This window comes from Pleurodeles waltl, chromosome 10 (assembly GCF_031143425.1).
Source record: "Pleurodeles waltl isolate 20211129_DDA chromosome 10, aPleWal1.hap1.20221129, whole genome shotgun sequence".
NCBI classification, from domain to species: domain Eukaryota; kingdom Metazoa; phylum Chordata; class Amphibia; order Caudata; family Salamandridae; genus Pleurodeles; species Pleurodeles waltl.
The window spans coordinates 77,268,991-77,293,877 of NC_090449.1; the positions used below are offsets into that span (position 1 = coordinate 77,268,991).

At 46.3% G+C, this 24,887-nt stretch overlaps 1 protein-coding gene across 1 annotated transcript in view; it reads right to left on the reverse strand.

Moving 5' to 3' along the window:
• TBL3 (transducin beta like 3) overlaps window positions 1–24,887 on the reverse strand; it is a 192,600-nt gene that overhangs the window by 105,839 nt on the left and 61,874 nt on the right. Inside the window, exons 6-7 of the mRNA XM_069209783.1 lie at window positions 9,894–9,978; window positions 9,241–9,411 (exon numbers count right to left, since the gene is read on the reverse strand). Of these exons, the coding sequence (XP_069065884.1) occupies window positions 9,241–9,411; window positions 9,894–9,978 (256 nt within the window). The remainder of the gene's footprint in view (window positions 1–9,240; window positions 9,412–9,893; window positions 9,979–24,887) is intronic.

Genomic DNA, 24,887 nt, shown 5'->3' on the forward strand with positions numbered 1-24,887 from the left:
TTCCCTCTACCTCAACACCCAGATTCTGAAATTCTTCAGCTGGTGCCCGGAAGCTCAAGCAACTGATGCATTCCTCCAAGACTGGTCTCCTTTTCCGGGTTATGCATTTCCTCCTTTATGAGGATTCCCAGAGTTCTTTTCCCAGTGAGGCATCAGAAAGCAGATAATTCTCAGGTTAACTTGTGCTTTTCCAAGAATGATTCCATTCCACTGAAACCCACTGTAGACCCAGTGGGTCAGCTGCATCCACTGATTCTCTTGAGACTCCTCTCGCTGTTAGGATGGAAGGTTCCCGGGAGAGATGGGATTTTGAAGGCATTTCAAAGAACTATGCACCTCACATCGAAAAAACCTGGTCTGCTAGCACCCATAAGTGATTTACCTCTGCCTGGAGGTAGAGTGGTTGGTGCAGTGAAAGGGGCACAGATACCATTGGGACAGACTGTTGCCTAGTGATAATTCTTTTGACCTCCCTGGCATCTTGCGTTATGGGATCCAGATCTGTTAATAATTTCAGATCTACTATTTCAGCAGTCATCTTCCTGTGGATGGTAAACCAGTGGGGGAGACCCTGTGGTATGTAAGCTTATGAGAGGTATCAAAATGACCAATCCTCCTCAGCCTGGATATTCTGTGTTGTGGGACATGAGTATTGTTCTTAAATTCCTAGAAAGTCGGCCTCCTAATAAATATCCATCCTGTACGCAACTATCAGCTAAACTGATGTTATTAAGTTTGATCAATTGTGAGTCTCAGATGTTAGAGCCCTTGATCTCTCGTGTAGAGTGTTCTCTCTTCGGAAGGGTTATCCTTTACTATTACCAGGAGGACCAAAACTAATTCCACTGTGGTCTCTTACCCATCATTTCCAGGTGCTACTAAGCTTTGTGTAGTACAATCCTTCAAGGAATATGAGGAGAGTACTAATGAGTTTCGATCGGACCCACAGGGTCAATTGCTGATTGTTGTACAGAAACCCAGGTGCAGCTGCCACCTTAGCCAGATGGATATATTGGCTCCTGTCAGAGGCAGGTATTAACACATCTGTACTTTGGTGCTCATTCAGTTAGAGGAGCCATTGTGTCCAAGTCTTACGCTCTAGGTTCTTGTTCAGATGACACTGTCAAAGCGGCTCATTGGTCATCAAAATAAACTTACAAATTATTTTATTACAAACCAATTATTGATGTTGTGTCAGTAGTAATGGCACAGCTTTAAACCAGCATAATTGGAGCCTCTAGTCTTCATAATAAGAATTTTCACTTCCATCAAGGGCAAGAAGGCGAATATTATCCCAAGAAAGAGCTGGCCCAAGCCCAGGTAACCCTGAGATGTAACTACTGCCAATCGCCACTAGTTGGACTTCCCAAATATATAGTTCAAAGTACAGATGCTATAAAATGCTGCTCCTCGAACAGTTACAGAGTTAAAAAGAAGCTTAACCATTTCTACTCATCTTCATCAATTGTACTGGCTGCCCATCACCCACATAAGTCTTTTTAAAGCACTATGCCTCTTCCTTTCAAAGGTGTACAGAACTGGATCAGGTTCACATATGTCCTCCATGTATTAATGGTATTTCCCCTCGCTCACTAAGCTCAAAACTCCAACACCTGGTTGCAGTCACAAAGTATAAAAGAGCTATACACGGAGAGCACTCGCTGTCAGTTCTAATGGCCAAAGCATGGAATGCCATGCACATACTTCTCTGTGCTCAGGGCAATTATTAGAGTTTCAGAAAATTGCTCAAAGCTTATTTCATTTAATTATGTTAAATATCCTCTATTATAGCACCTAAACTGTAGCCTTCACTTCCAAACACCGGTATTTTGACAATACCACAGATGTCAAGCTATCACGCTGAATCTTAGAAGAATGACAGAAACATTTATCCAATATGTGTTGTGCTGAGTGGGTTGGGCCCATCTTCAATATCTGCATGTCGAAGGCGATGTAGGAATTAATCACATTTTGTGCCTCATTGTTGCAAGTGTTGTCTACATGCAAGTTGAAAGACATCAAGATCATTAAAATTAACTACGGGGAACCGGAGATATGTATTTGTAAAGATTTGAGGTAAAAAGGGAACCAAGAAAAAGTAAAACGCCAATCAATTGTGATTTTAGGCCAACCGTGATGGAGTTGAGGTTGGCTACCCCAAGTGGGTAATCCTGGTAAAAGTTTATACCTTAGGTGTTAGTCTCTCAAATAAAGTCACACAATCCTCCACTAGAGCAAGGCCAAAGGCTGTAGCCCTCAAAGTCAAATATGTTGTTTCTGCATTGAAGCTGTTAGCTGTGGCTCAAAAAGCAGTGAGTGAGACAGGCCTGGGTGTAGTAGCCACTAATGGCAATGAGCGGGTTAATTAGATTTGCCACGTACCTCGCCCTTGTTTAATGTCTTTCTGAAAGACCTAGCCAGTGTATGGGACCCAAAGGCAGGGCACAGCTGGCGTGCGACCCTGCAAGCTCCAGCACGAGGCTGGACATCTTTGTTGCAGAGTCCAGCTGAACCAGCTGTCAGCATGGGAAAAGTCTCAAATGGGCAAGCCTCATTACAGGGATGTGGAATTCCTATCGCCCGATGCCCGGGACATCTTGTTTGGGGTCAAGGGCAACAAGTTTTTATGTGTACTTTGTCCTTGGGACAAGTAGGCCCAACCCTCTGCAGCACAAACCCTTTGGCTGCCTGTTTACAGAGAGTGGAACTCTCTGCAGTTGAGGTAATGTGTTACCAAAAGATAATGCTGTTCGAACTTGTATTTATGGTTCATTATTTGAAAACCTTCATTATTAGGGTGAGTGCTGTAAGTAAATGTTTTAAGGTCACACTTCACTACTGACGTTGGTTCCAGTACTAAAAAAAAAAAAGACGTGTATACACATGTTTGAAAAGTTTAGGCTATGAGGCTAAGTATAATGCTCCCAGAATGCTCTCTGATTATATGCAAATGAAATGTCATTTAGTAAAATGTGTTGATGCATGCTAGTATTTCCCAAAAATATTTCTAATGGAAAATCAGTGTAACCATTTTCAACACGATTATGGGAAGCATGAAAATAAACAAACACTGACAAAGCCAACTGATCTCACATATTTTTATAAGTCTTTTAGTTTCATCAATGCGTGTCTTGTTTTGACATGGCTTTTGTAACACTTTATTGTTGTGGGAGCGACCAGGCCCTCAACATTGTAACAAACACTGGCAAAAAAAAAACCAAAAAGTTTTTGAAATCTGAAAGCACAATTTGCCACCAGTGGCATAACAACGGCCCGCAGCCGCCCTCCAGGGGGCCCCTTCAGCACAGCACCTGCCCTGAGTGAGTCTGGAGAGGGGGCTCCTCCATGTTCTTTGCAAAGGGGCACCCTCCAGTTTCGTTACGTCGCTGATTGCCACTGTAGTTCCTGACACTGAACAAAACTACTTTGTGTGCCAATATGCTCCTTGTGGAAGAGCAGAATGCGATCACTCATAGTAAAGCCAGCCGAAAGAGAGAGAAATAGAAGTTTAATAAAAACAAAATGTCTTAGTTAACACCAGACCTAATTAGGGACCAAGACCCACATGTAGGTAGCTTTTTGCATGTCGCAAACAGCGACTTTCGCTGTTTGCGATGTGCAAAAAGCACATTGCGATGCACAAACCCAGTTTTGTGGTTCGGTAACCTGGTTACCGAATCGCAAAACGGGCTTGCGACTCGCAATTTGGAAGGGGTGTTCCCTTCCTAATTGCGACTCGCAGTGCAATGTAGGATTGTTTTGTGACCGCGAACGCGGGCACAAACCAATCGCAGTTTGCACCCATTTCAAATGGGTGCTAACACTTTCGCAAAAGGGAAGGAGTCCCAATGGGACCCCTTCCCCATTGTGAATGTCACTGTAAACATTTTTTCGGAGTAGGCAAATGAAACGAAAACGTTTCATTTTTCGTTTTCGTAATGCATCTCGTTTTCCTTTAAGGAAAACGGGCTGCATTACAAAAAAAACAACAACAAAAAACTGCTTTATTGAAAAGCAGTCACAGACATGGTGGTCTGCTGTCTCCAGCAGGCCACTATCCCTTTGAGGGCCGCCATTCACAAGGGGGTCGAAAAATGCGACCCAACCTCATGATTATTCATTAGGTGGGCATTTGCGAAGCCCTTGCGAATCACAGATGGTGTCAGGGACACCATCCTACATTCGGATTTGCAAATCTCAAATTGCGAGTCGCTCTGACTCGCAATTTGTGGGTCGCAAATCTGAACCTACCTACATGTGGCCCCAAATTCTTAAAGTCACAAAAGTGCACCCATGGTATATGTCGTACCCCTATCAAATATTGGTGAACTGTATTTTAGCATGGGTAAATACGCATGTGTAGATTTGCTCATGTGAAAATCTATTGAGCATTTGCAAGTTCATTTTCCCTCCAGCCACTTTCTTCCCAACCCTGGAAGAAGTTCTAATTCTGCCATTGTCAGGAGTAAATGTCCAACCTTTCTTATTATGGGAAAATATTAGAGAGAAGATGGTGAAAATCTTTAAAACATGCAGGTTAGTAGGTTTGCAGACTCAAAGGCATTCCAGCCCTGAAACTATTGCTTACTGCTTCCTCCAGCCCCAGTATGCAGATCTGCAGAAAGGTGGCAAAATAAGGAAATTGCTACAGTAGGGATTGAAACACAAGTATTCAAGCCCTACTATGGTAGTAGCCCTGGCATAATCAGAGAGGCTATTATCAGAGCTCTTACATAATGAGATTGCTGCCATAATTTGTCGCCACACTACATGGCACCAAAGGGACAAGTAGATCTTTTTACAGGACAAGTAGATTTGAGAAGCAACCTGTCCCCTGGACAAGTAGATATTTTAATAAATTCCACACCCCTGCATTACCTTGTCGCAGTCCTCAGAAAAAAAATAACTAAGTCCCAGTGTTTTCAAATTGCCTCCACTGTGCCATTCTTGCATAAGAAAGATGTTTTCGCTGCTGAAGACTTGCTCCATGTTGTTGTATGTCTGAGGGAAGCTTGCAGTGCAGTTGCCGAGACTATAACAATTTTGCATGTGAGGAAAACAAAGCAAGCAGACCACTATGCGAGCTGTTTTGAGATTGTGGTAAAATTCCAATGTTGCTGCTTGGTGTGCTGTGAATATACTTGTACAGAGGATAGATACAACCTGACACCACCATCAACAGGCATTGTCAAGATTCTAATTTTAGTATAACAAACTTGGACCCCCTCTAGGCCCTCTAGGTACTTCACCAGCTATCACCTCCTGCCCTCAACCCGTCTCCCACCTAAAGCAGTTCCAAGTAAGATCTACAAAAAAAAAAACCATTGCTAAAAATTAAAGAAGCAGATCAATGGATCCTGCTGGAATATACATCTCCGGGGTCCCTTTCATCTCATTGAAAACACAAATGAGACATTTGTCACTCGCCGTCTGTTCCTAATAGCAACTTCCATGACTTTCAGTTTAGTTTCTGTCTCCGAGAAAGACTCAAATCTACCCAGCAGAAATACGGAACATAAGGGAGAGATCTGCAAATTGTGACTCTTGGAAGCCTGCACAGCTTGACCCAATCAGAGTCGTAGCTCCCCTCAAGGAGGAAACAGTCACCAGATGCTGAAAAACATCAACTGGTTCACATTATTCATATAAGGAAATGTAGGAAGCTATTTATGGAGTATATAAATGTAAGGGTCACTATGCAAATAGTCAAGGTGACCCTTATTGGGTTACACGACTCAAGTAATAATCCCAAAGGCTTGTTTTTGCAGTAGTGTGGGTGAGCAGTTTTAGCCTTATCAGAGGATAGTGTTAAGCATTTATTGCACACAGAGCCAGTTAGCGAGACACACATTTAATAAAGAAATCCAACAACAATTTATAAAATAACACAGATTTCTATACGAATTTAGACACCAAGATCATCGTAATTGGGTAAGTACTTTTCGAGTTATCAATTTCTAAATCTCAATAAAACACACATATTGTGGGCTTCTAGCAGTAATGTTATCCTATGGGAAATAAACATGTTCTGCTCAGGGTCAATTAGCAACAACTGTTCTCCTGGACTTAGGATGAGTATGGCGCAAGGTCCAAGGCAGCACAAACAGGTCAGCTCTGGTGGCACTGAGGAGTCCGGGTGCAGAGGTGCGTTCAGCATTGGGTGCCCATTTACTTTGATAGGAAACAGTCCTGTGGAAAAGGAGGCTGCAAGCAGGGACTGGAGAGGACCAGTCCGTTTGAACCCAGAAGTGGGCTCAGGTCTTAAGCACGCAAGGACACAATCGATTCACTCAAACTCAGGCTAGGGAGGCTGCTGTGCAGTGGTGATTTGTCCGGCAGGGCCTCGCTGCTGAAGACTCTCACAGTTCTTTGTCTCTGCAGAAAGCGGCTGCAGGCAGCGACTGGGGGACCAGTCTGGCCAAACCCAAGGGTGGACTCAGCTGTTGAGGATCTCAGGACCCAGTTGGCACCCTCACTTCCCTCACACTAGGGCTGTGGGGCTTGGGTGTAGTGGTGCTTTGAGGTGTCGGGTTGAGGCATATAAAAAACTGCTTGGATTGAATTTGTGAACTGGTGAGGAGCAGAAACAGGGCAGTAGTGCCACTCTTGGGGCTGGCCTTCTGTATCCTGACATCCCTCGACAGTAGGTCTATCTTTGTACTGTTGTGCGGGTTGTACCACCAACAAGCCTTGGCTGCTGCACAAGGGTCCAGTACCCCGGCATAGGTTTAGGGAGACTCTGATATGGGTCAGTGTCTCAGGACTTCGGTGAAGTGTTGGGGCTGACCTCCTGAGCTCCAAACAATCTTCTCCCGGCTCACTGCTCCCTCTGCAGGCCCTATGGCTAACGGAACAGAGTACTGGACTTTACAAGCGGTGCCTGAAGAAGCAGGGGTGCAGCTCCTCTGCGCCCAAGGGAGATCTTACCCGGTTGTTGAGATGCTGAGCAGTCCTCCAAGTGTTTTGGGGAAGATATCCAGCTCTTTGCAAAGTTGGTCCCTGTGATGGTTGAAGTGCAAGCAGCCTGGGAGACTTTTGTGACAGTGTGTGGTGCAGGTCTTCAATTTTCACTCTCTTCGGTTCTTCTTCTTTCTTCCTCAGTTCCCGGTAGTCAAATCGGATTTCCTGGTGTCAGGGGGACACCTAAATACTCAACTTTGGGGAGTTAAGTGGAGTGGAGGATAGTAGACAATGGGCTACTTACCTTTGGGGTCACTACATCCCCTAGATGACCACTTTCTGTGGAGAGTGGACATCACCCTGTCCCAGAGTTCCTAATTTCACCAAACACAAGATGGTGGAATTCTATTTTTCAGATTCACTTCAGGTAGCCCACCCTAGGGGTGTGACTAGCCTTACTACCTACTTTCCCACCTGCCCTTGTGCCAAATGGGCCTAAGGGCAGGGGGTTACCTCTCCCAGGTCTGGGGGAAGCTCAAGTCCAATATCAAAGGCAGCAGGGACTTTGAAGCCTGTGGCCTTAGTATGCAGATTTACTAGGCATCCTGCTGGAGGAGATGATACCACCTCCTCCCAGAGCCAGCATTGTTTAGGACCTCTGAGAGCAGAGGCTCCCACCTCCAGGGGGTCAGAAACACATCTGTGGTGGCAGGCTGGGCAGTACCAGTCAGTGAGCACACTAGAGGACTAAAAGGTTTCCGGAGGCACCTCTAAGGTGCCCTCTGAGTGCATGTCATAATAAATCTAATACGGGAATCAGTATGGATCTATTAAGTCCTGGTGTTTCATACCAAACACCACAGGTTTCAGTGAATCCATTATGTAGCTGGGTAGCTCATAGTGACCAGTGCCCAGTACCCAACTTAAGATGGCTTCCCCGTTCACTTGCAATATCCAGCAATAGAGTTAAACAACACAGGAGCATATCTTCTCATGCAGACATGCCCTCACATGTTTTATAATGCATCCTGCCCTAGCCCTTCTGTAGGGGTTACTCTGTTGTAAGGGTGACTTTGGCATGGCACACAAGGAGTGTGCATTGTCATGTTTTCACTCAGGGCTTGTACCCTGACACGCAAGCTGCGATGGCAGGCTGTGTGCAAGTTGTGTGTGGGTCCTTTAGGGTGGCATGAGATATGCTGCAGCCCTTTAGCACCCATGCACTAGGAACCAGGGATATTGTTTACTAGGGACTTACAGGGGTAATAACGTCCAGTGGCAACTGTAAAACAATCAGTCATACTTTGTTTTAGGGGAAGAGCCCTGCCACTGAGGTATGATTAGAACGCCTCAGTGTACTGTCAGAGTCGAAAACCAGCATCTAGTAGTTCTAAAAGGGGTGCGTACATCTGCACAGATGTCCTGTTTCCTACAGGAAACATACATCAGACCAGGATACCCCAAATGTTCTTCCAAAGCACAAATTCAGAACGTGGAATGTTTTGTTGTTCATTTCTCCTACAGAGCACTTACAAAATGTATTTATTTCCATTTGCAAACATTAAAGCTCCTTTTAAGGTCAAATCCCACGATATGGCTATGACACAGACACACCCAAAGATCGAGGATATGCTAGGTTCCTGGAACCAACTGATGATTGCCAAAATCACATTCAGTCCACGATGCACCAAAGAGAGCTTAAAATGGAAGATAATGATAGCTTACGAGATGGTCAGAGCATCCTTAAAGTTTGACTTGTCAACAGAGCTTTTCTCCCAATGGCAAACAAGGAGTGCAAATGGGATGTGATCTTTAAAGCACAATACAGACCGCGAATCAGAGTGCCCAGTAAAAGGAACTGCCTTCAATAACTAACATAAAAGGGGAATATCACCATGCTGTGTGATACAGGCTTGAACTTAGGTGCTCTGATGTCATGACTGGCCAACTGAAACAGTACCTTCACAAGATACACAAATATGTAGAGGGCACGTTTTCTACTAATGTTCTCTGTTGATATCCCAGCGACGTAGAGCAAACTGTTCAGAACAAACCGCATTTTCTATAAACTCTCATACCCAGTCACTATATTTGAAGACTTTTCTTCATTCTGAAAAGGTATATGACCACACCACCCAGGGAAACATTACAAGGACGTTAACAACCATCTTCTCTTCTTCTTTGCTTGAAATATTCAGGAAGCAATTAAAAAGCAACATGGCATTACAAAAACCCCACATGCACCTTTTATTTTTGCAGAAATGCAAGCAACACCAAGACCATGCAACAAACTGTCAGAATGGCCTGTAAATATCAGCTAGTCACTGGTAGTCTCCTCACCTGACCAGCGTGTTCCCATCTGCAGAAAAGGACAAGGATGTGACAGCACTGTAGTGGCTTTCGAGAACAGAAATGCACTTGCTAGATTTCAGATTCCAAATTCGGATTTTGTAGTCCATGGAGGAGGAGAAAAGCTGAAGTCGCGAGATGTCTGGATGGAACTCAACAACACTGAGATATCAAAAATAGATGTATGAATCAAATCTGCACTCAGACAGAAACCACATAGCATACCTAAGAAAATACACTAGAACAAGAACAATGAGGTATTAGAGCAGGAGAGGCCCGTGATGAAGGAGCAGAACAATTAGACTCAATGAATCCCACCATCCTAATAAGATTGTGGGAATTGGCCATAGCAGATGGCACCTAAAATGAGAATGCATCTCCCAGCACATTATGCTGGTGCTTTATGAGGTCTCACGAATGGGCCAGTAAACAAAAATCTTAATTGTACACAACTAATAATTAGCATAGTCCTGAGTGTGTTTTGATGTAGTATAAACATTGTTCAAAACGTTTATCCCACTGAATTCCTGCCCTGGTTACAGGGTTCCATGCTTACTCATCTGCTCTTTGTCCTGGCATAATTCTTCTACCCACCCATAAAGAAAGCAAATGTGCTTTTAGGTTTATAACATTTTCTTTCTTACTGGACAACACCAGAGGATCCCTTCAGATTGTGTGTGCAGTACTGTTTGATGACATCCCAGATTTTGATGGTGCTGTCACAGCCACCTGTGAATTGGAAACAAAATAAAAAGATTAAAAAAATTATATTAGTAGGTGGAGCAAAAATGTTGCTATCAAAGCTATTCTGTGATATCCTGAAGCAAAATAGTGACATCAAAATAGGGCATTATTTTACAAATAGAGAATATAGTCCAGCGTTTATCTAACTGAGAAGAAATCGTCCCTTTTTCAGAGTCACATGTGTCCTCTATTGCTAAAATTGTAATTATCCCAATAACATTTCTATTTTTGATATGTATGTGTAAGGAAATGCCTCCTTGGCATGGTTACCCCCTGACTTTTTGCCTTTGCTGATGCTATGTTTTGAATTGAAAGTGTGCTGAGGCCTGCTAACCAGGCCCCAGCACCAGTGTTCTTTCCCTAACCTGTACTTTTGTATCCACAATTGGCACACCCTGGCATCCAGGTAAGTCCCTTGTAACTGGTACCTCTGGTACCAAGGGCCCTGATGCCAGGAAAGGTCTCTAAGGGCTGCAGCATGTCTTATGCCACCCTGGAGACCCCTCACTCAGCACAGACACACTGCTTACCAGCTTGTGTGTGCTGGTGAGAACAAAATGAGTAAGCCGACATGGCACTCCCCTCAAGGTGCCATGCCAGCCTCTCACTGCCTATGCAAGTATAGATAAGTCACCCCTCTAGCAGGCCTTACAGCCCTAAGGTAGGGTGCACTATACCATAGGTGAGGGCACCAGTGCATGAGCACTGTGCCCCTACAGTGTCTAAGCAAAACCTTAGACATTGTAAGTGCCGGGTAGCCATAAGAGTATATGGTCTGGGAGTCTGTTTTACACGAGCTCCACAGCACCATAATGGCTAAACTGAAAATTGGGAAGTTTGGTATCAAACTTCTCAGCACAATAAATGCACACTGATGCCAGTGTACATTTTATTGTAAAATACACCCCAGAGGGCACCTTAGAGGTGCCCCCTGAAACCTCAACCGACTATCTGTGTAGGCTGACTGGTTCCAGCAGCCTGCCACAACCGAGACATGTTGCTGGCCCCATGGGGAGAGTGCCTTTGTCACTCTGAGGCCAGTAACAAAGCCTGCACTGGGTGGAGATGCTAACACCTCCCCCAGGCAGGAGCTGTAACACCTGGCGGTGAGCCTCAAAGGCTCACCCCTTTTGTTCCAGCACCACAGGGCACTCCAGCTAGTGGAGTTGCCCGCCCCCTCCGGCCACGGCCCCACTTTTGGCGGCAAGGCCGGGGGAAATAATGAGAATAACAAGGAGGAGTCACTGGCCAGTCAGGACAGCCCCTAAGGTGTCCTGAGCTGAAGTGACTCTAACTTTTAGAAATCCTCCATCTTGCAGATGGAGGATTCCCCCAATAGGATTCGGGATGTGACCCCCTCCCCTTGGGAGGAGGCACAAAGAGGGTGTACCCACCCTCAGGGCTAGTAGCCATTGGCTACTAACCCCCAGACCTAAACACGCCCTTAAATTTAGTATTGAAGGGCTTCCCTGAACCTAAGAATTTAGATTCCTGAAACTACAAGAAGAAGAGGACTGCTGAGCTGAAAAACCCCTGCAGAAGAAGAACAGAAGACACCAACTGCTTTGGCCCCAGTCTTACCGGCCTGTCTCCTGCCTTCCAAAGAAACCTGCTCCAGCGACGCTTTCCAAAGGACCAGCGACCCCTGAATCCTCAGAGGACTGCCATGCTTCAAGAAAGACAAGAAACTCCCGAGGACAGCGGCACTGCTCCAAAAGAACTGCAACTTTGTTTCAAAGGAGCAGATTTAAAGACCCCTGAAACTCCCCGCAAGAAGTGTGAGACTTGCAACACTGCACCCGGCGACCCCGACTCGACTGGTGGAGAACCAACACCTCAGGGAGGACCCTCCGGCGACTCCGAGTCCGTGAGTAACCAAAGTTGTCCCCCCTGAGCCCCCACAGCGACGCCTGCAGAGGGAATCCCGAGGCTCCCCCTGACCGCAACTGCCTGAACCTAAAGTCCCGACGGCTGGGAAAGACCCTGCACCCGCAGCCCCCAGCACCTGAAGGAACGGAACTTCTGTGCAGGAGTGACCCCCAGGAGGCCCTCTCCCTTGCCCGGGTGGTGGCTACCCCGAGGAGCCCCCCCCTCTGCCTGCCTGCACCGCTGAAGAGACCCCTTGGTCTCCCATTGAAACCTACAGAGAACCCGACGCTTGTTTGCACACTGCACCCGGCCGCCCCCGCGCTGCTGAGGGTGTACTTTTTGTGTGGACTTGTGTCCCCCCCGGTGCCCTACAAAACCCCCCTGGTCTGCCCTCCGAAGACGCGGGTACTTACCTGCTGGCAGACTGGAACCGGGGCACCCCCCTCTCTCCATTGAAGCCTATGTGTTTTGGGCACCCCTTTGACCTCTGCACCTGACAGGCCCTGAGCTGCTGGTGTGGTAACTTTGGGGTTGCTCTGAACCCCCAACGGTGGGCTACCTTGGACCCAAAACTGAGACCTGTAAGTGATTTACTTACCTGCTAAAAATAACAATACTTTACCTCCCCCAGGAACTGTGAAAGTTGCACTGTGTCCACTTTTAAAACAGCTATTTGTGTTTTATGTGAAAAGTATATATGCTACTGTAATTATTCAAAGTTCCTAAAGTACTTACCTGCAATACCTTTCAAATGAGATATTACATGTAGAATTTGAACCTGTGGTTCTTAAAATAAACTAAGAAAATATATTTTTCTATAACAAAACCTATTGGCTGGATTTGTCTCTGAGTGTGTGTTCCTCATTTATTGCCTGTGTGTATGTACAACAAATGCTTAACACTACTCCTTTGATAAGCCTACTGCTCGACCACACTACCACAAAATAGAGCATTAGTATTATCTCTTTTTGCCACTATCTTACCTCTAAGGGGAACCCTTGGACTCTGTGCATGCTATTCCTTACTTTGAAATAGCACATACAGAGCCAACTTCCTACATTCCTGGAACCATTTCAATCATGGAGAAGAAAGATCTTATGTTCATTCTTAAAAGGTATATATTTTGACAAATGGGTACTATGTGTGTCTGTATTGATCACTTCAAGGTCTGACGATGCTCAAATTGAGATCTGCACAACAAAAACAATGTCACAAGCAAGTATCAGTTTGTAGAGGACGAAATGTGTGGGGTGTGTGTCGGGGCAAGTCAATGGGGGGAGAAAGAACAGCGTTACTACATTTCTCCCACACAAGGAATTACAAGCAAGCCACTTTTTGTATTCAGATAATATTTTCTCAAACCATCCTCTAACTTGGCAGGAATTTGCTTTCTGTGCCATGGCCTACGTGAAGTCAAACAAACTCTACCAAATGTAACAAAATGCTTCAGAAAAGGCAGGGCAGTCATAAATTTGCTGTTAGACATAAGATATGGAAGGTTTTCAGATGGAGAGATAGAGAAGCATTTAAAAGCAAGATGCATGAAAACTGCTTTCGATTGATTTGTGAATGTAAACACGAGGAAAATTGTACTTTAACAATGCACTGAGCAGGGATGTGAAAGTCCTACAGCCCGACTCATAGGACGTATCATGTTTATTTTGTCCTGGGGACAAGTAGGCCCAACCCCCTGTAGAACAAACACTTTGGCTGCCAGTTTGGGTACCACATTATGGATCAACAAAGGGCATTGTCCGAAGTTCAGTTAATATTTGTATCCATATGTTAATGCTGTTTGAACTTGTATTCATGGTTCATTAATAGAAAGCTTTTATTAATAGGGTGAGCACTCTAAGGAAATGTTGTAAGCTCGGTCTGCACTGCTGACAGTGGTCCCAGTATAAAAATGCGCACACAGGTTTGAAAGGTTTACCAATATTCAGTTATGTATAATGCTCCCAGAATGCTCTCTGATTAGATGCAAATATTTGCAGAAGCTTGAAATTACATTTGATGAGTCTTTGCTTTCAAATTAAACAATCACAAAAAATTCAACTAGAAAATGTTTTGCTAAACTATTGTGAAATTTAAGGGACCGTTTCTTTGAAGCTTCATCTAATAAAATGTGTTGATGCATGCTAGTATTTCCAGAAATATATTCGTAATGGAAATCAACACAACCAGTTTTAACAAAACTATGGGCAACATGAAAATAAACAAGCACTGGCAAAACCAGTAGCTCTGACATGGGTCAGCCTTTTGATTTTTTCAATGAGTGTCTAGTTTTGACTTGTTTTTTGTAGAACTTTATTGTTGTGGGAGGCCCTCACCTTTATGACAAACACCGGTAAAAAGTAATTGTAAGGAAATGCCTCCTTGGCATGGTTACCCCCTGACTTTTTGCCTTTGCTGATGCTATGTTTTGAATTGAAAGTGTACTGAGGCCTGCTAACCAGGCCCCAGCACCAGTGTTCTTTCCCTAACCTGTACTTTTGATTCCACAATTGGCACACCCTGGCATCCAGGTAATTCCCTTGTAACTGGTACCTCTGGTACCAAGGGCCCTGATGCCAGGGAAGGTCTCTAAGGGCTGCAGCATGTCTTATGCCACCCTGGAGACCCCTCACTCAGCACAGACACACTGCTTGCCAGCTTGTGTGTGCTGGTGAGAACAAAACCTGTAAGTGACTTACTTACCTGTGAAACCTAACAATACTTTACCTCCCCCAGGAACTGTGAAAATTGCACTAAGTGTCCACTTTTAAAACAGCTTATTGTGTTTTATGTAAAAAGTATATATGCTACTGTAATTATTCAAAGTTCCTAACGTACTTACCTGCAATACCTTTCAAATGAGATATTACATGTAGAATTTGAACCTGTGGTTCTTAAAATAAACTAAGAAAATATATTTTTCTATAACAAAACCTATTGGCTGGATTTGTCTCCGAGTGTGTGTTCCTCATTTATTGCCTGTGTGTATGTACAACAAATGCTTAACACTACTCCTTGGATAAGCCTACTGCTCGACCACACTACCACAAAATAGAGCATTAGTATTATCTCTTTTTGCCACTATCTTACCTCTAAGGGGAACCCTTGGACTCTGTGCATACTATTCCTTACTTTGAAATAGTGCATACAGAGCCAACTTCCTACATTGGTGGATCAGCGGTGGGGTACAAGACTTTGCATTTGCTGGACTACTCAGCCAATACCTGATCACACGACAAATTCCAAAAATTGTCTTTAGAAATTGTTTTTTGCAATTTAAAATGTTTCTAAATTCATTAAAGTCCTACTAGGGCCTTGTGTTAGTCCCTGTTAGCATTTCTGTTAGAGTTTAAAAGTTTGGTAAAAGTTTGAATTAGATTCTAGAACTAGTTTTTAGATTCTTAAAAAGTATTCCAACTTTTAGAAGCATAATGTCTAGTACAGATGTGAATGTGGTGGAACTCGACACCACACCTTACCTCCATCTTAAGATGAGGGAGCTAAGGTCACTCTGTAAAATAAAGAAAATAGCAATGGGCCCCAGACCTTCCAAACTACAGCTCCAGGAGCTGTTGGCAGAGTTTGAAAAGGCCAACCCCTCTGAGGATGGCAACACAGAGGAAGAGGATAGTGAATTGGAGGATGATTCCCCCCTACCAGTCCTATCTAGGGAGGACAGGGCCTCTCAAGCCCTGACTCCAAGCATAATAGTCAGAGATGCTGGCTCCCTCACAGGAGGGACCAACCTCTCTGAAATCTCTGAGGATAACTCCAGTGAAGAGGACATCCAGTTAGCCAGGATGGCCAAAAGATTGGCTTTGGAAAGACAGATCCTAGCCATAGAAAGGGAAAGACAAGAGATGGGCCTAGGACCCATCAATGGTGGCAGCAACATAAATAGGGTCAGAGATTCTCCTGACATGTTGAAAATCCCTAAAGGGATTGTAACTAAATATGAAGATGGTGATGACATCACCAAATGGTTCACAGCTTTTGAGAGGGTTTGTGTAACCAGAAAAGTGAACAAATCTCACTGGGGTGCTCTCCTTTGGGAAATGTTCACAGGAAAGTGTAGGGATAGACTCCTCACACTCTCTGGAAAAGATGCAGAATCTTATGACCTCATGAAGGGTACCCTGATTGAGGGCTTTGGATTCTCCACTGAGGAGTATAGGATTAGATTCAGGGGGGCTCAAAAATCCTCGAGCCAGACCTGGGTTGACTTTGTAGACTACTCAGTAAAAACACTAGATGGTTGGATTCAAGGCAGTGGTGTAAGTAATTATGATGGGCTGTACAATTTATTTGTGAAAGAACACCTATTAAGTAATTGTTTCAATGATAAACTGCATCAGCATCTGGTAGACCTAGGACCAATTTCTCCCCAAGAATTGGGAAAGAAGGCGGACCATTGGGTCAAGACTAGGGTGCCCAAAACTTCCACAGGGGGTGACCAAAAGAAAGGGGTCACAAAACCTCCCCAGGGGAAAGGTGGTGAGACAGCCAAAAACAAAAATAGTAAAGAGTCTTCTACAGGCCCCCAAAAACCTGCACAGGAGGGTGGGCCCAGAGCCTCAGCACAAAACAATTCTGGGTACAAGGGTAAAAACTTTGATCCCAAAAAGGCCTGGTGTCGTGGCTGTTGTCAGTCTGGACACCAAACTGGAGACAAGGCCTGTCCCAAGAAAAATACCACTTCAAACTCCACTCCAGCTAACACTGGAATGGCTAGTATCCAAGTGGGATCAACAGTGTGCCCAGAGCAAATCAGGTGTCACACTGAAGCTACATTAGTCTCTGAGGGTGGGGTGGATTTAGCCACACTGGCTGCCTGGCCCCCTAACATGCAAAAATACAGGCAGCAGCTCTTAATTAATGGGACAAGTGTAGAGGGCCTGAGGGATACAGGTGCCAGAGTCACAATGGTGGCAGAGAAACTGGTTTCCCCTGGCCTATACCTGACTGGAAAAACCTATCCAGTCACCAATGCTGACAATCAAACTAAAGTACATCCCATGGCAATGGTAACTTTAGAGTGGGGAGGGGTCAATGGCCTGAAACAGGTGGTGGTCTCCTCAAATATCCCAGTAGACCGTTTGCTTGGAAACGACCTGGAGTCCTCAGCATGGGCTGAGGTAGAACTGAAAACCCATGCAGCCATGCTGGGTATCCCTGAACTGGTGTGTGTCAAGACAAGGGCACAATGCAAGGCACAGGGTGAAAAAGTAGAGCTGGAGTCTGAAAGAAAGACCCAGCCTACCAAGAGAAAAGGAAAGTCAGCTGGGAAACCAGCTGCAACACAACAAGAAAAAGAGACCCTCTCTTCTCAGGAAGAAGTTCTGCCCTCTGAGGGAACTGAGCCTATGGAGCTGGAACCTTATCAGGTTGAGCTCTTGGGCCCAGGGGGACCCTCAAGGGAAGAGTTGTGTGAGAGACAAGAAACCTGCCCCTCTCTTGAAGGCCTTAGGCAGCAAGCTGCTGAAGAGTCCAAAGGCAAGAAGAATGGAACACATAGGGTCGATTGGGAAGATGGACTCCTGTACACTGAGGCAAGAGATCCCAAACCTGGTGCCACTAGGAGAGTGGTAGTGCCTCAGGGTTTCAGAGAGTTTATTCTGACCTTAGCCCATGATATTCCCCTTGCTGGGCATTTGGGACAAACCAAGACGTGGGAGAGGTTAGTCAACCACTTCTACTGGCCCAACATGTCCCAGAAGGTTAAGGAGTTTTGCATCTCCTGTCCCACCTGTCAAGCCAGTGGTAAGACAGGTGGGCACCCAAAGGCCCCCCTCATTCCACTTCCAGTGGTGGGGGTCCCGTTTGAAAGAGGGGGTGTGGACATAGTGGGTCCACTTGAACCTCCCACAGCCTCAGGAAATATGTACATCCTAGTAGTAGTGGGTCATGCTACTAGGTATCCTGAAGCTATTCCCCTTAGGTCGACTACTGCCCCTGCAGTAGCCAAGGCCCTCATTGGTATCTTTACCAGAGTGGGCTTCCCTAAGGAGGTGGTGTCTGACAGAGGTACCAACTTCATGTCAGCATACCTAAAACACATGTGGAATGAGTGTGGAGTGACTTATAAATTCACTACACCATATCATCCACAAACTAATGGCTTTGTTGAGAGATTCAACAAGACATTAAAGGGCATGATCATGGGGCTCCCAGAAAAACTCAAAAGGAGATGGGATGTCCTCCTACCATGTCTGCTTTTCGCTTACAGAGAGGTGTCTCAGAAGGGAGTAGGGTTCTCACCCTTTGAACTTCTGTTTGGCCACCCTGTAAGGGGACCACTTGCTCTTGTTAAAGAAGGCTGGGAGAGACCTCTTCATGAGCCTAAACAAGACATAGTGGACTATGTACTTGGCCTTCGCTCAAGGATGGCAGAGTACATGGCAAAGGCAAGTAAAAACCTTGAGGCCAGCCAACAACTCCAGAAGTTTTGGTATGACCAAAAGGCTGCACTGGTTGAATTTCAACCAGGGCAGAAAGTCTGGGTTCTGGAGCCTGTGGCTCCCAGGGCACTTCAGGACAAATGGAGTGGCCCTTACCCAGTGCTAGAGAGGAAGAGTCAGGTCACCTACCTGGTGGACCTGGGCACTAGCAGGAGCCCCAAGAGGGTGATCCATGTGATCCGCCTTAAGCTCTTCCATGACATGATGTAAATCTGTTGATGGTAACAGATGAGGACCAGGAAGCTGAGAGTGAACCTCTCCCTGATCTCCTCTCATCAGACCCTAAAGATGGCTCAGTGGATGGAGTGATCTATTCAGTCACCTTCTCTGGCCAACAGCAAGCTGACTGTAGGAAGGTCCTACAACAGTTTGCTGAGCTCTTTTCCCTAACCCCTGGGTCAGGCACACCTGTGTACCCATGATGTGGACACAGGAGACAGCATGCCTGTCAAAAACAAAATCTTCAGACAGTCTGATCAAGTTAAGGAAAGCATCAAGGTGGAAGTCCACAAGATGCTGGAATTGGGAGTAATTGAGTACTCTGACAGCCCCTGGGCTAGCCCAGTGGTCTTAGTCCCCAAACCTCACACTAAAGAAGAAAAGAGAGGGATGAGGTTTTGTGTGGACTACAGAGGTCTTAATTCTGCCACCAAGACAGATGCCCATCCCATTCCTAGAGCTGACGAGGTGATTGACAAATTAGGTGCTGCCAAATTCTTAAGTACCTTTGACTTAACAGCAGGGTACTGGCAAATCAAAATGGCACCTGGAGCAAAAGAGAAAACAGCATTCTCCACACCTGATGGGCATTATCAATTTACTGTTATGCCCTTTGGTTTAAAGAATGCCCCTGCCACCTTCCAAAGGTTGGTGAATCAAGTTCTTGCTGGGTTGGAGTCCTTTAGTGCAGCTTATCTTGATGATATTGCTGTCTTTAGCTCCAACTGGCAGGATCACCTGGTCCACCTGAAGAGGGTTTTGAAGGCTCTGCAATCAGCAGGCCTCTCTATCAAGGCATCCAAATGCCAGATAGGGCAGGGAACTGTGGTTTACTTGGGACACCTTGTAGGTGGAGGCCAAGTTCAGCCACTCCAGCCTAAGATCCAGACTATTCTGGACTGGGCAGCTCCAAAAACCCAGACTCAAGTCAGGGCATTCCTTGGCTTGACTGGGTACTATAGGAGGTTTGAGAAGGGATATGGATCCATTGTGACAGCCCTCACAGAACTCACCTCCAAGAAAATGCCCAAGAAAGTAAACTGGACTGTAGAATGCCAACAGGCCTTTGACACCCTGAAACAAGCCATGTGCACAGCACCAGTTCTAAAAGCTCCAGATTACTCCAAGCAATTCATTGTGCAAACAGATGCCTCTGAACATGGGATAGGGGCAGTTGTGTCCCAAACAAATGATGTTGGCCTTGACCAGCCTGTTGCTTTCATTAGCAGGAGGTTACTCCCCAGGGAGCAGCGTTGGAGTGCCATTGAGAGGGAGGCCTTTGCTGTGGTTTGGTCCCTGAAGAAGTTGAGACCATACCTCTTTGGTACTCACTTCCTAGTTCAAACTGACCACAGACCTCTCAGATGGCTGATGCAAATGAAAGGTGAAAATCCAAAACTGTTGAGGTGGTCCATCTCCCTACAGGGAATGGACTTTATAGTGGAACACAGACCTGGGACTGCCCATGCCAATGCAGATGGCCTTTCCAGGTTCTTCCACTTAGAAAATGAAGACTGTCTTCGGAAAGGTTAGTCTCATCCTCTTTCGTTTGGGGGGGGGGGGTTGTGTAAGGAAATGCCTCCTTGGCATGGTTACCCCCTGACTTTTTGCCTTTGCTGATGCTATGTTTTGAATTGAAAGTGTGCTGAGGCCTGCTAACCAGGCCCCAGCACCAGGGTTCTTTCCCTAACCTGTACTTTTGATTCCACAATTGGCACACCCTGGCATCCAGGTAAGTCCCTTGTAACTGGTACCTCTGGTACCAAGGGCCCTGATGCCAGGGAAGGTCTCTAAGGGCTGCAGCATGTCTTATGCCACCCTGGAGACCCCTCACTCAGCACAGACACACTGCTTGCCAGCTTTTGTGTGCTGGTGAGAACAAAACGAGTAAGTCGACATGGCACTCCCCTCAGGGTGCCATGCCAGCCTCTCACTGCCTATGCAGGTATAGATAAGTCACCCCTCTAGTAGGCCTTACAGCCCTAAGGCAGGGTGCACTATACCATAGGTGAGGGCACCAGTGCATGAGCACTGTGCCCCTACAGTGTCTAAGCAATACCTTAGACATTGTAAGTGCAGGGTAGCCATAAGATTATATGGTCTGGGAGTCTGTTTTACACGAACTCCACAGCACCATAATGGCTACACTGAAAACTGGGAAGTTTGGTATCAAAGTTCTCAGCACAATAAATGCACACTGATGCCAGTGTACATTTTATTGTAAAATACACCCCAGAGGGCACCTTAGAGGTGCCCCCTGAAACCTTAAGCGACTATCTGTGTAGGCTGACTGGTTCCAGCAGCCTGCCACAACGAGACATGTTGCTGGCCCCATGGGGAGAGTGCGCCTTTGTCACTCTGAGGCCAGTAACAAAGCCTGCACTGGGTGGAGATGCTAATACCTCCCCCAGGCAGGAGCTGTCACACCTGGCGGTGAGACTCAAAGGCTCACCCCTTTGTGCCAGCACCGCAGGACACTCCAGCTAGTGGAGTTGCCCGCCCCCTCCGGCCACGGCCCCCACTTTTGGCGGCAAGGCCGGAGAAAATAATGAGAAAAACAAGGAGTCACCACTGACCAGTCAGGACAGCCCCTAAGGTGTCCTGAGCTGAAGTGACTAACTTCTAGAAATCCTCCATCTTGCAGATGGAGGATTCCCCAATAGGATTAGGGAAGTGACCCCCTCCCCTTGGGAGGAGGCACAAAGAGGGTGTACCCACCCTCAGGGCTAGAAGCCATTGGCTACTAACCCCCCAGACCTAAACACGCCCTTAAATTTAGTATTTAAGGGCTTCCCTGAACCTAAAACCTTAGATTCCTGACACTACAAGAAGAAGAGGACTGCTGAGCTGAAGAACCCCTGCAGAGGAAGAACAGAAGACACCAACTGCTTTGGCCCCAGACTTACCGGCCTGTCTCCTGCCTTCCGAAGAAACCTGCTCCAGCGACGCTTTCCAAGGGACCAGCGACCTCTGAATCCTCTGAGGACTGCCCTGCTTCAAGAAAGACAAGAAACTCCCGAGGACAGCGGCACTGCTCCAAAAGAACTGCAACTTTGTTTCAAGGAGCAGATTTAAAGACCCCTGCAACTCCCCGCAAGAAGCGTGAGACTTGCAACACTGCACCCGGCGACCCTGACTCGACTGGTGGAGAACCAACACCTCAGGGAGGACCCTCCGGCGACTCTACGACTGTGAGTAACCAAAGTTGTCCCCCCTGAGCCCCCACAGCGACGCCTGCAGAGGGAATCCGAGGCTCCCCCTGACCGCGACTGCCTGAACTCCATTTCCCGACGGCTGGAAAAGACCCTGCACCCGCAGCCCCCAGCACCTAAAGGAACGGAACCCTCTCCCTTGCCCAGGTGGTGGCTACCCCGAGGAGCCCCCCCCCTTGCCTGCCTGCAACGCTGAAGAGATCCCTTGATCTCTCATTGAAAACCATTGTAAACCCGACGCATGTTTGCACACTGCACCCGGCCGCCCCCGCGCTGCTGAGGGTGTACTTTTTGTGCTGACTTGTGTCCCCCCCGGTGCCCTACAAAACCCCCCTGGTCTGCCCTCCGAAGACACGGGTACTTACCTGCTGGCAGAATGGAACCGGGGCACCCCCTTCTCTCCATTGAAGCCTATGTGTTTTGGGCACCTCTCTGACCTCTGCACCTGACCGGCCCTGAGCTGCTGGTGTGGTAACTTTGGGGTTGCTCTGAACCCCCAACGGTGGGCTACCTTGGACCAAAAACTGAAACCTGTAAGTGACTTACTTACCTGTGAAACCTAACAATACTTTACCTCCCCCAGGAACTGTGACTGTGTCCACTTTTAAAACAGCTTATTGTGTTTTATGTAAAAAGTATATATGCTACTGTAATTATTCAAAGTTCCTAAAGTACTTACCTGCAATACCTTTCAAATGAGATATTACATGTAGAATTTGAACCTGTGGTTCTTAAAATAAACTAAGAAAATATATTTTTCTATAACAAAACCTATTGGCTGGATTTGTCTCTGAGTGTGTGTTCCTCATTTATTGCCTGTGTGTATGTACAACAAATGCTTAACACTACTCCTTTGATAAGCCTACTGCTCGACCACACTACCACAAAATAGAGCATTAGTATTATCTCTTTTTGCCACTATCTTACCTCTAAGGGGAACCCTTGGACTCTGTGCATACTATTCCTTACTTTGAAATAGTGCATACAGAGCCAACTTCCTACAGTAATAATATTTTTTGGTCTCAAAAAGTGCACTTTGCCACAGTAATATCTGGCAAAGAACAAAACTACTTAGTGAGAGACAGAATTTTAATAAAAACAAAATGTTTTATATTAGAAATGGGGTTTCTGGTTGGCTAGGGTATACACCTAAGCCAAGCAGAACCCACCACTCCAATCAGGGCAACACCAAAGATAACCTGTGCTCACACCCGGTAGCTTGGCACAGAGCAGTCAGGCTTATCCCCAGAGGTCATGTGTAAAGCATTTGCACGACACACTCACAACAGTGAGACAATAAATACACCACAAAAGAGATTCTACACCAATATTTGTAAAAATAAACCTTATTGTACATACAACAAGCCTCAAGCGACATGTCATAAATATTGTGAATATGAAACAATCACAGTAGTAAAACTCATTATTCTCGTATTGCAGAACTAAATGGCATCATGCGTTCGGTGAATACCTGGACCATAGAAGACATTAGGTTGTGGAGACTAGGTACATGAATCACTATGAGGCATCATAGGTCGTGAAACTGCATGAATTACCTAACCAGCACACATCATATGAGTGGATGTCCCTTGAAACAACATGAATTCGATAATTAGCCAAAGTAATGCAAAATGAGGTTAGAACACATAAATTACCACAATATAACGAGGGCCCAAAAGGTAGCTGTACCTATAAATCACCATGCTATACATTACCACACCTGATCTTCCTTAGGGCATGGCCTGCCTCGGTCAGGGAAACAGAAGGTTCCGAACTCGCCAGTAGTGCGAGTAATACAATCTGGTTTAGAGGCGGGGCACATACAGTATTATTCTGTAATCGTTTTGCTGGGGCAATCGGGGTCTCTGTAGAGGATCCTCTTCATTGGCGAGTTCACACAACAAGGGCCTGCGACAGTGCGGTGCAGCTGCCAAAAATGCACTGTCTTTGCCCCTCACTCAGGTGAATCTGGAGTCCTTCATGGTGACTTCTCTCCCACCCCAGAATACGATGGTGGCAACGCCTCAAAATGTCTCGCAATGCTACCCCTAGTGAGGGCAAGGCTTCAGGATCCAACAATCACAACTGGTGGTCAGAGTGTGTTTCTGACCAGTCCCTGCCTCTGTGGGGACCCCTTTTTCCAGTCAAAAGTGGAGTGCCGACTGGGCTCCTCGACTCAGAGTCCAAGCCGGCTGTCACTGAGGAAGGAGAGCCGCTGATGCTATCCAGCAGTGCGACATCTTTTCCTTAGCACCGCAACTAGTCGCAATTGTAATCTCCCTCGCAAGCGGGGGGTGGTGTTTGTGGGCACGTTGCTCCAAGACTTTTCCAGTTGCCTCTTCAATGCGGGTGAGTATATGCGACTCAGGGGTTTGCACGTGCTCTGTCTAAGTGGCACGAGTCAGAAGCAAAGACTAGGGAGGGCGTGACAACTGCATCCTTCCTGCGGAGCGAGGGCAGCAAATCACGCTGCTGAGACCAGTTACAGCGCCATCCTCGCATGCATGTTTTCCAGATAAAGAGGAGAATCATGGAGCACCCAACATGCACTCCAGCGATAAGGTGATGGAGCTCCTTCCGTGCTTAGTGACAGTAAGGACATGGGAATATACAGAGCTCACCAGGCTCTAGATGTGTCCAGGCAGTCCAGAAGAGTCAGGGAGCAGCAGGGCAACAAACAGAAAAGCAATCCAGCAAGTCCTTTATGCCACCCAGCAACAGCAGGTAGCAGAGCAACAACGAATGAGCAGTCCAGATGAGCCCTTTTGCAGCTCAGCAGCCCTTCTAACAGAGGTGCAGTCTCAAAAGTGCTCTAAAAATCATGGGGCCAGAGCGCCTTTATTTTTACTCCAAAAATGCCTATGTAAGGGGTAACTTCAAAAGAGCCCTTTCAAGTGAAGCACAAGACCCTTTCAACCCAGCCGTGTCTCCAGACATGAGTAGGGGGTGATCAGCCCACTGTGTGAGGGCAGGACACAGGCTATTCACATGTAAAGTATGTACAACCCTCCCTCTCCCCAGCCCAGGATGACTTTCGGTATGCAGATGCCTTCTCTGTCAAATCCAGCCCCTCGTGTATGATGGCTGCCTGGAAAGTATGCACTAGATGGAGCTGTCATGCTGCCAAATCCGTGGACTGGGG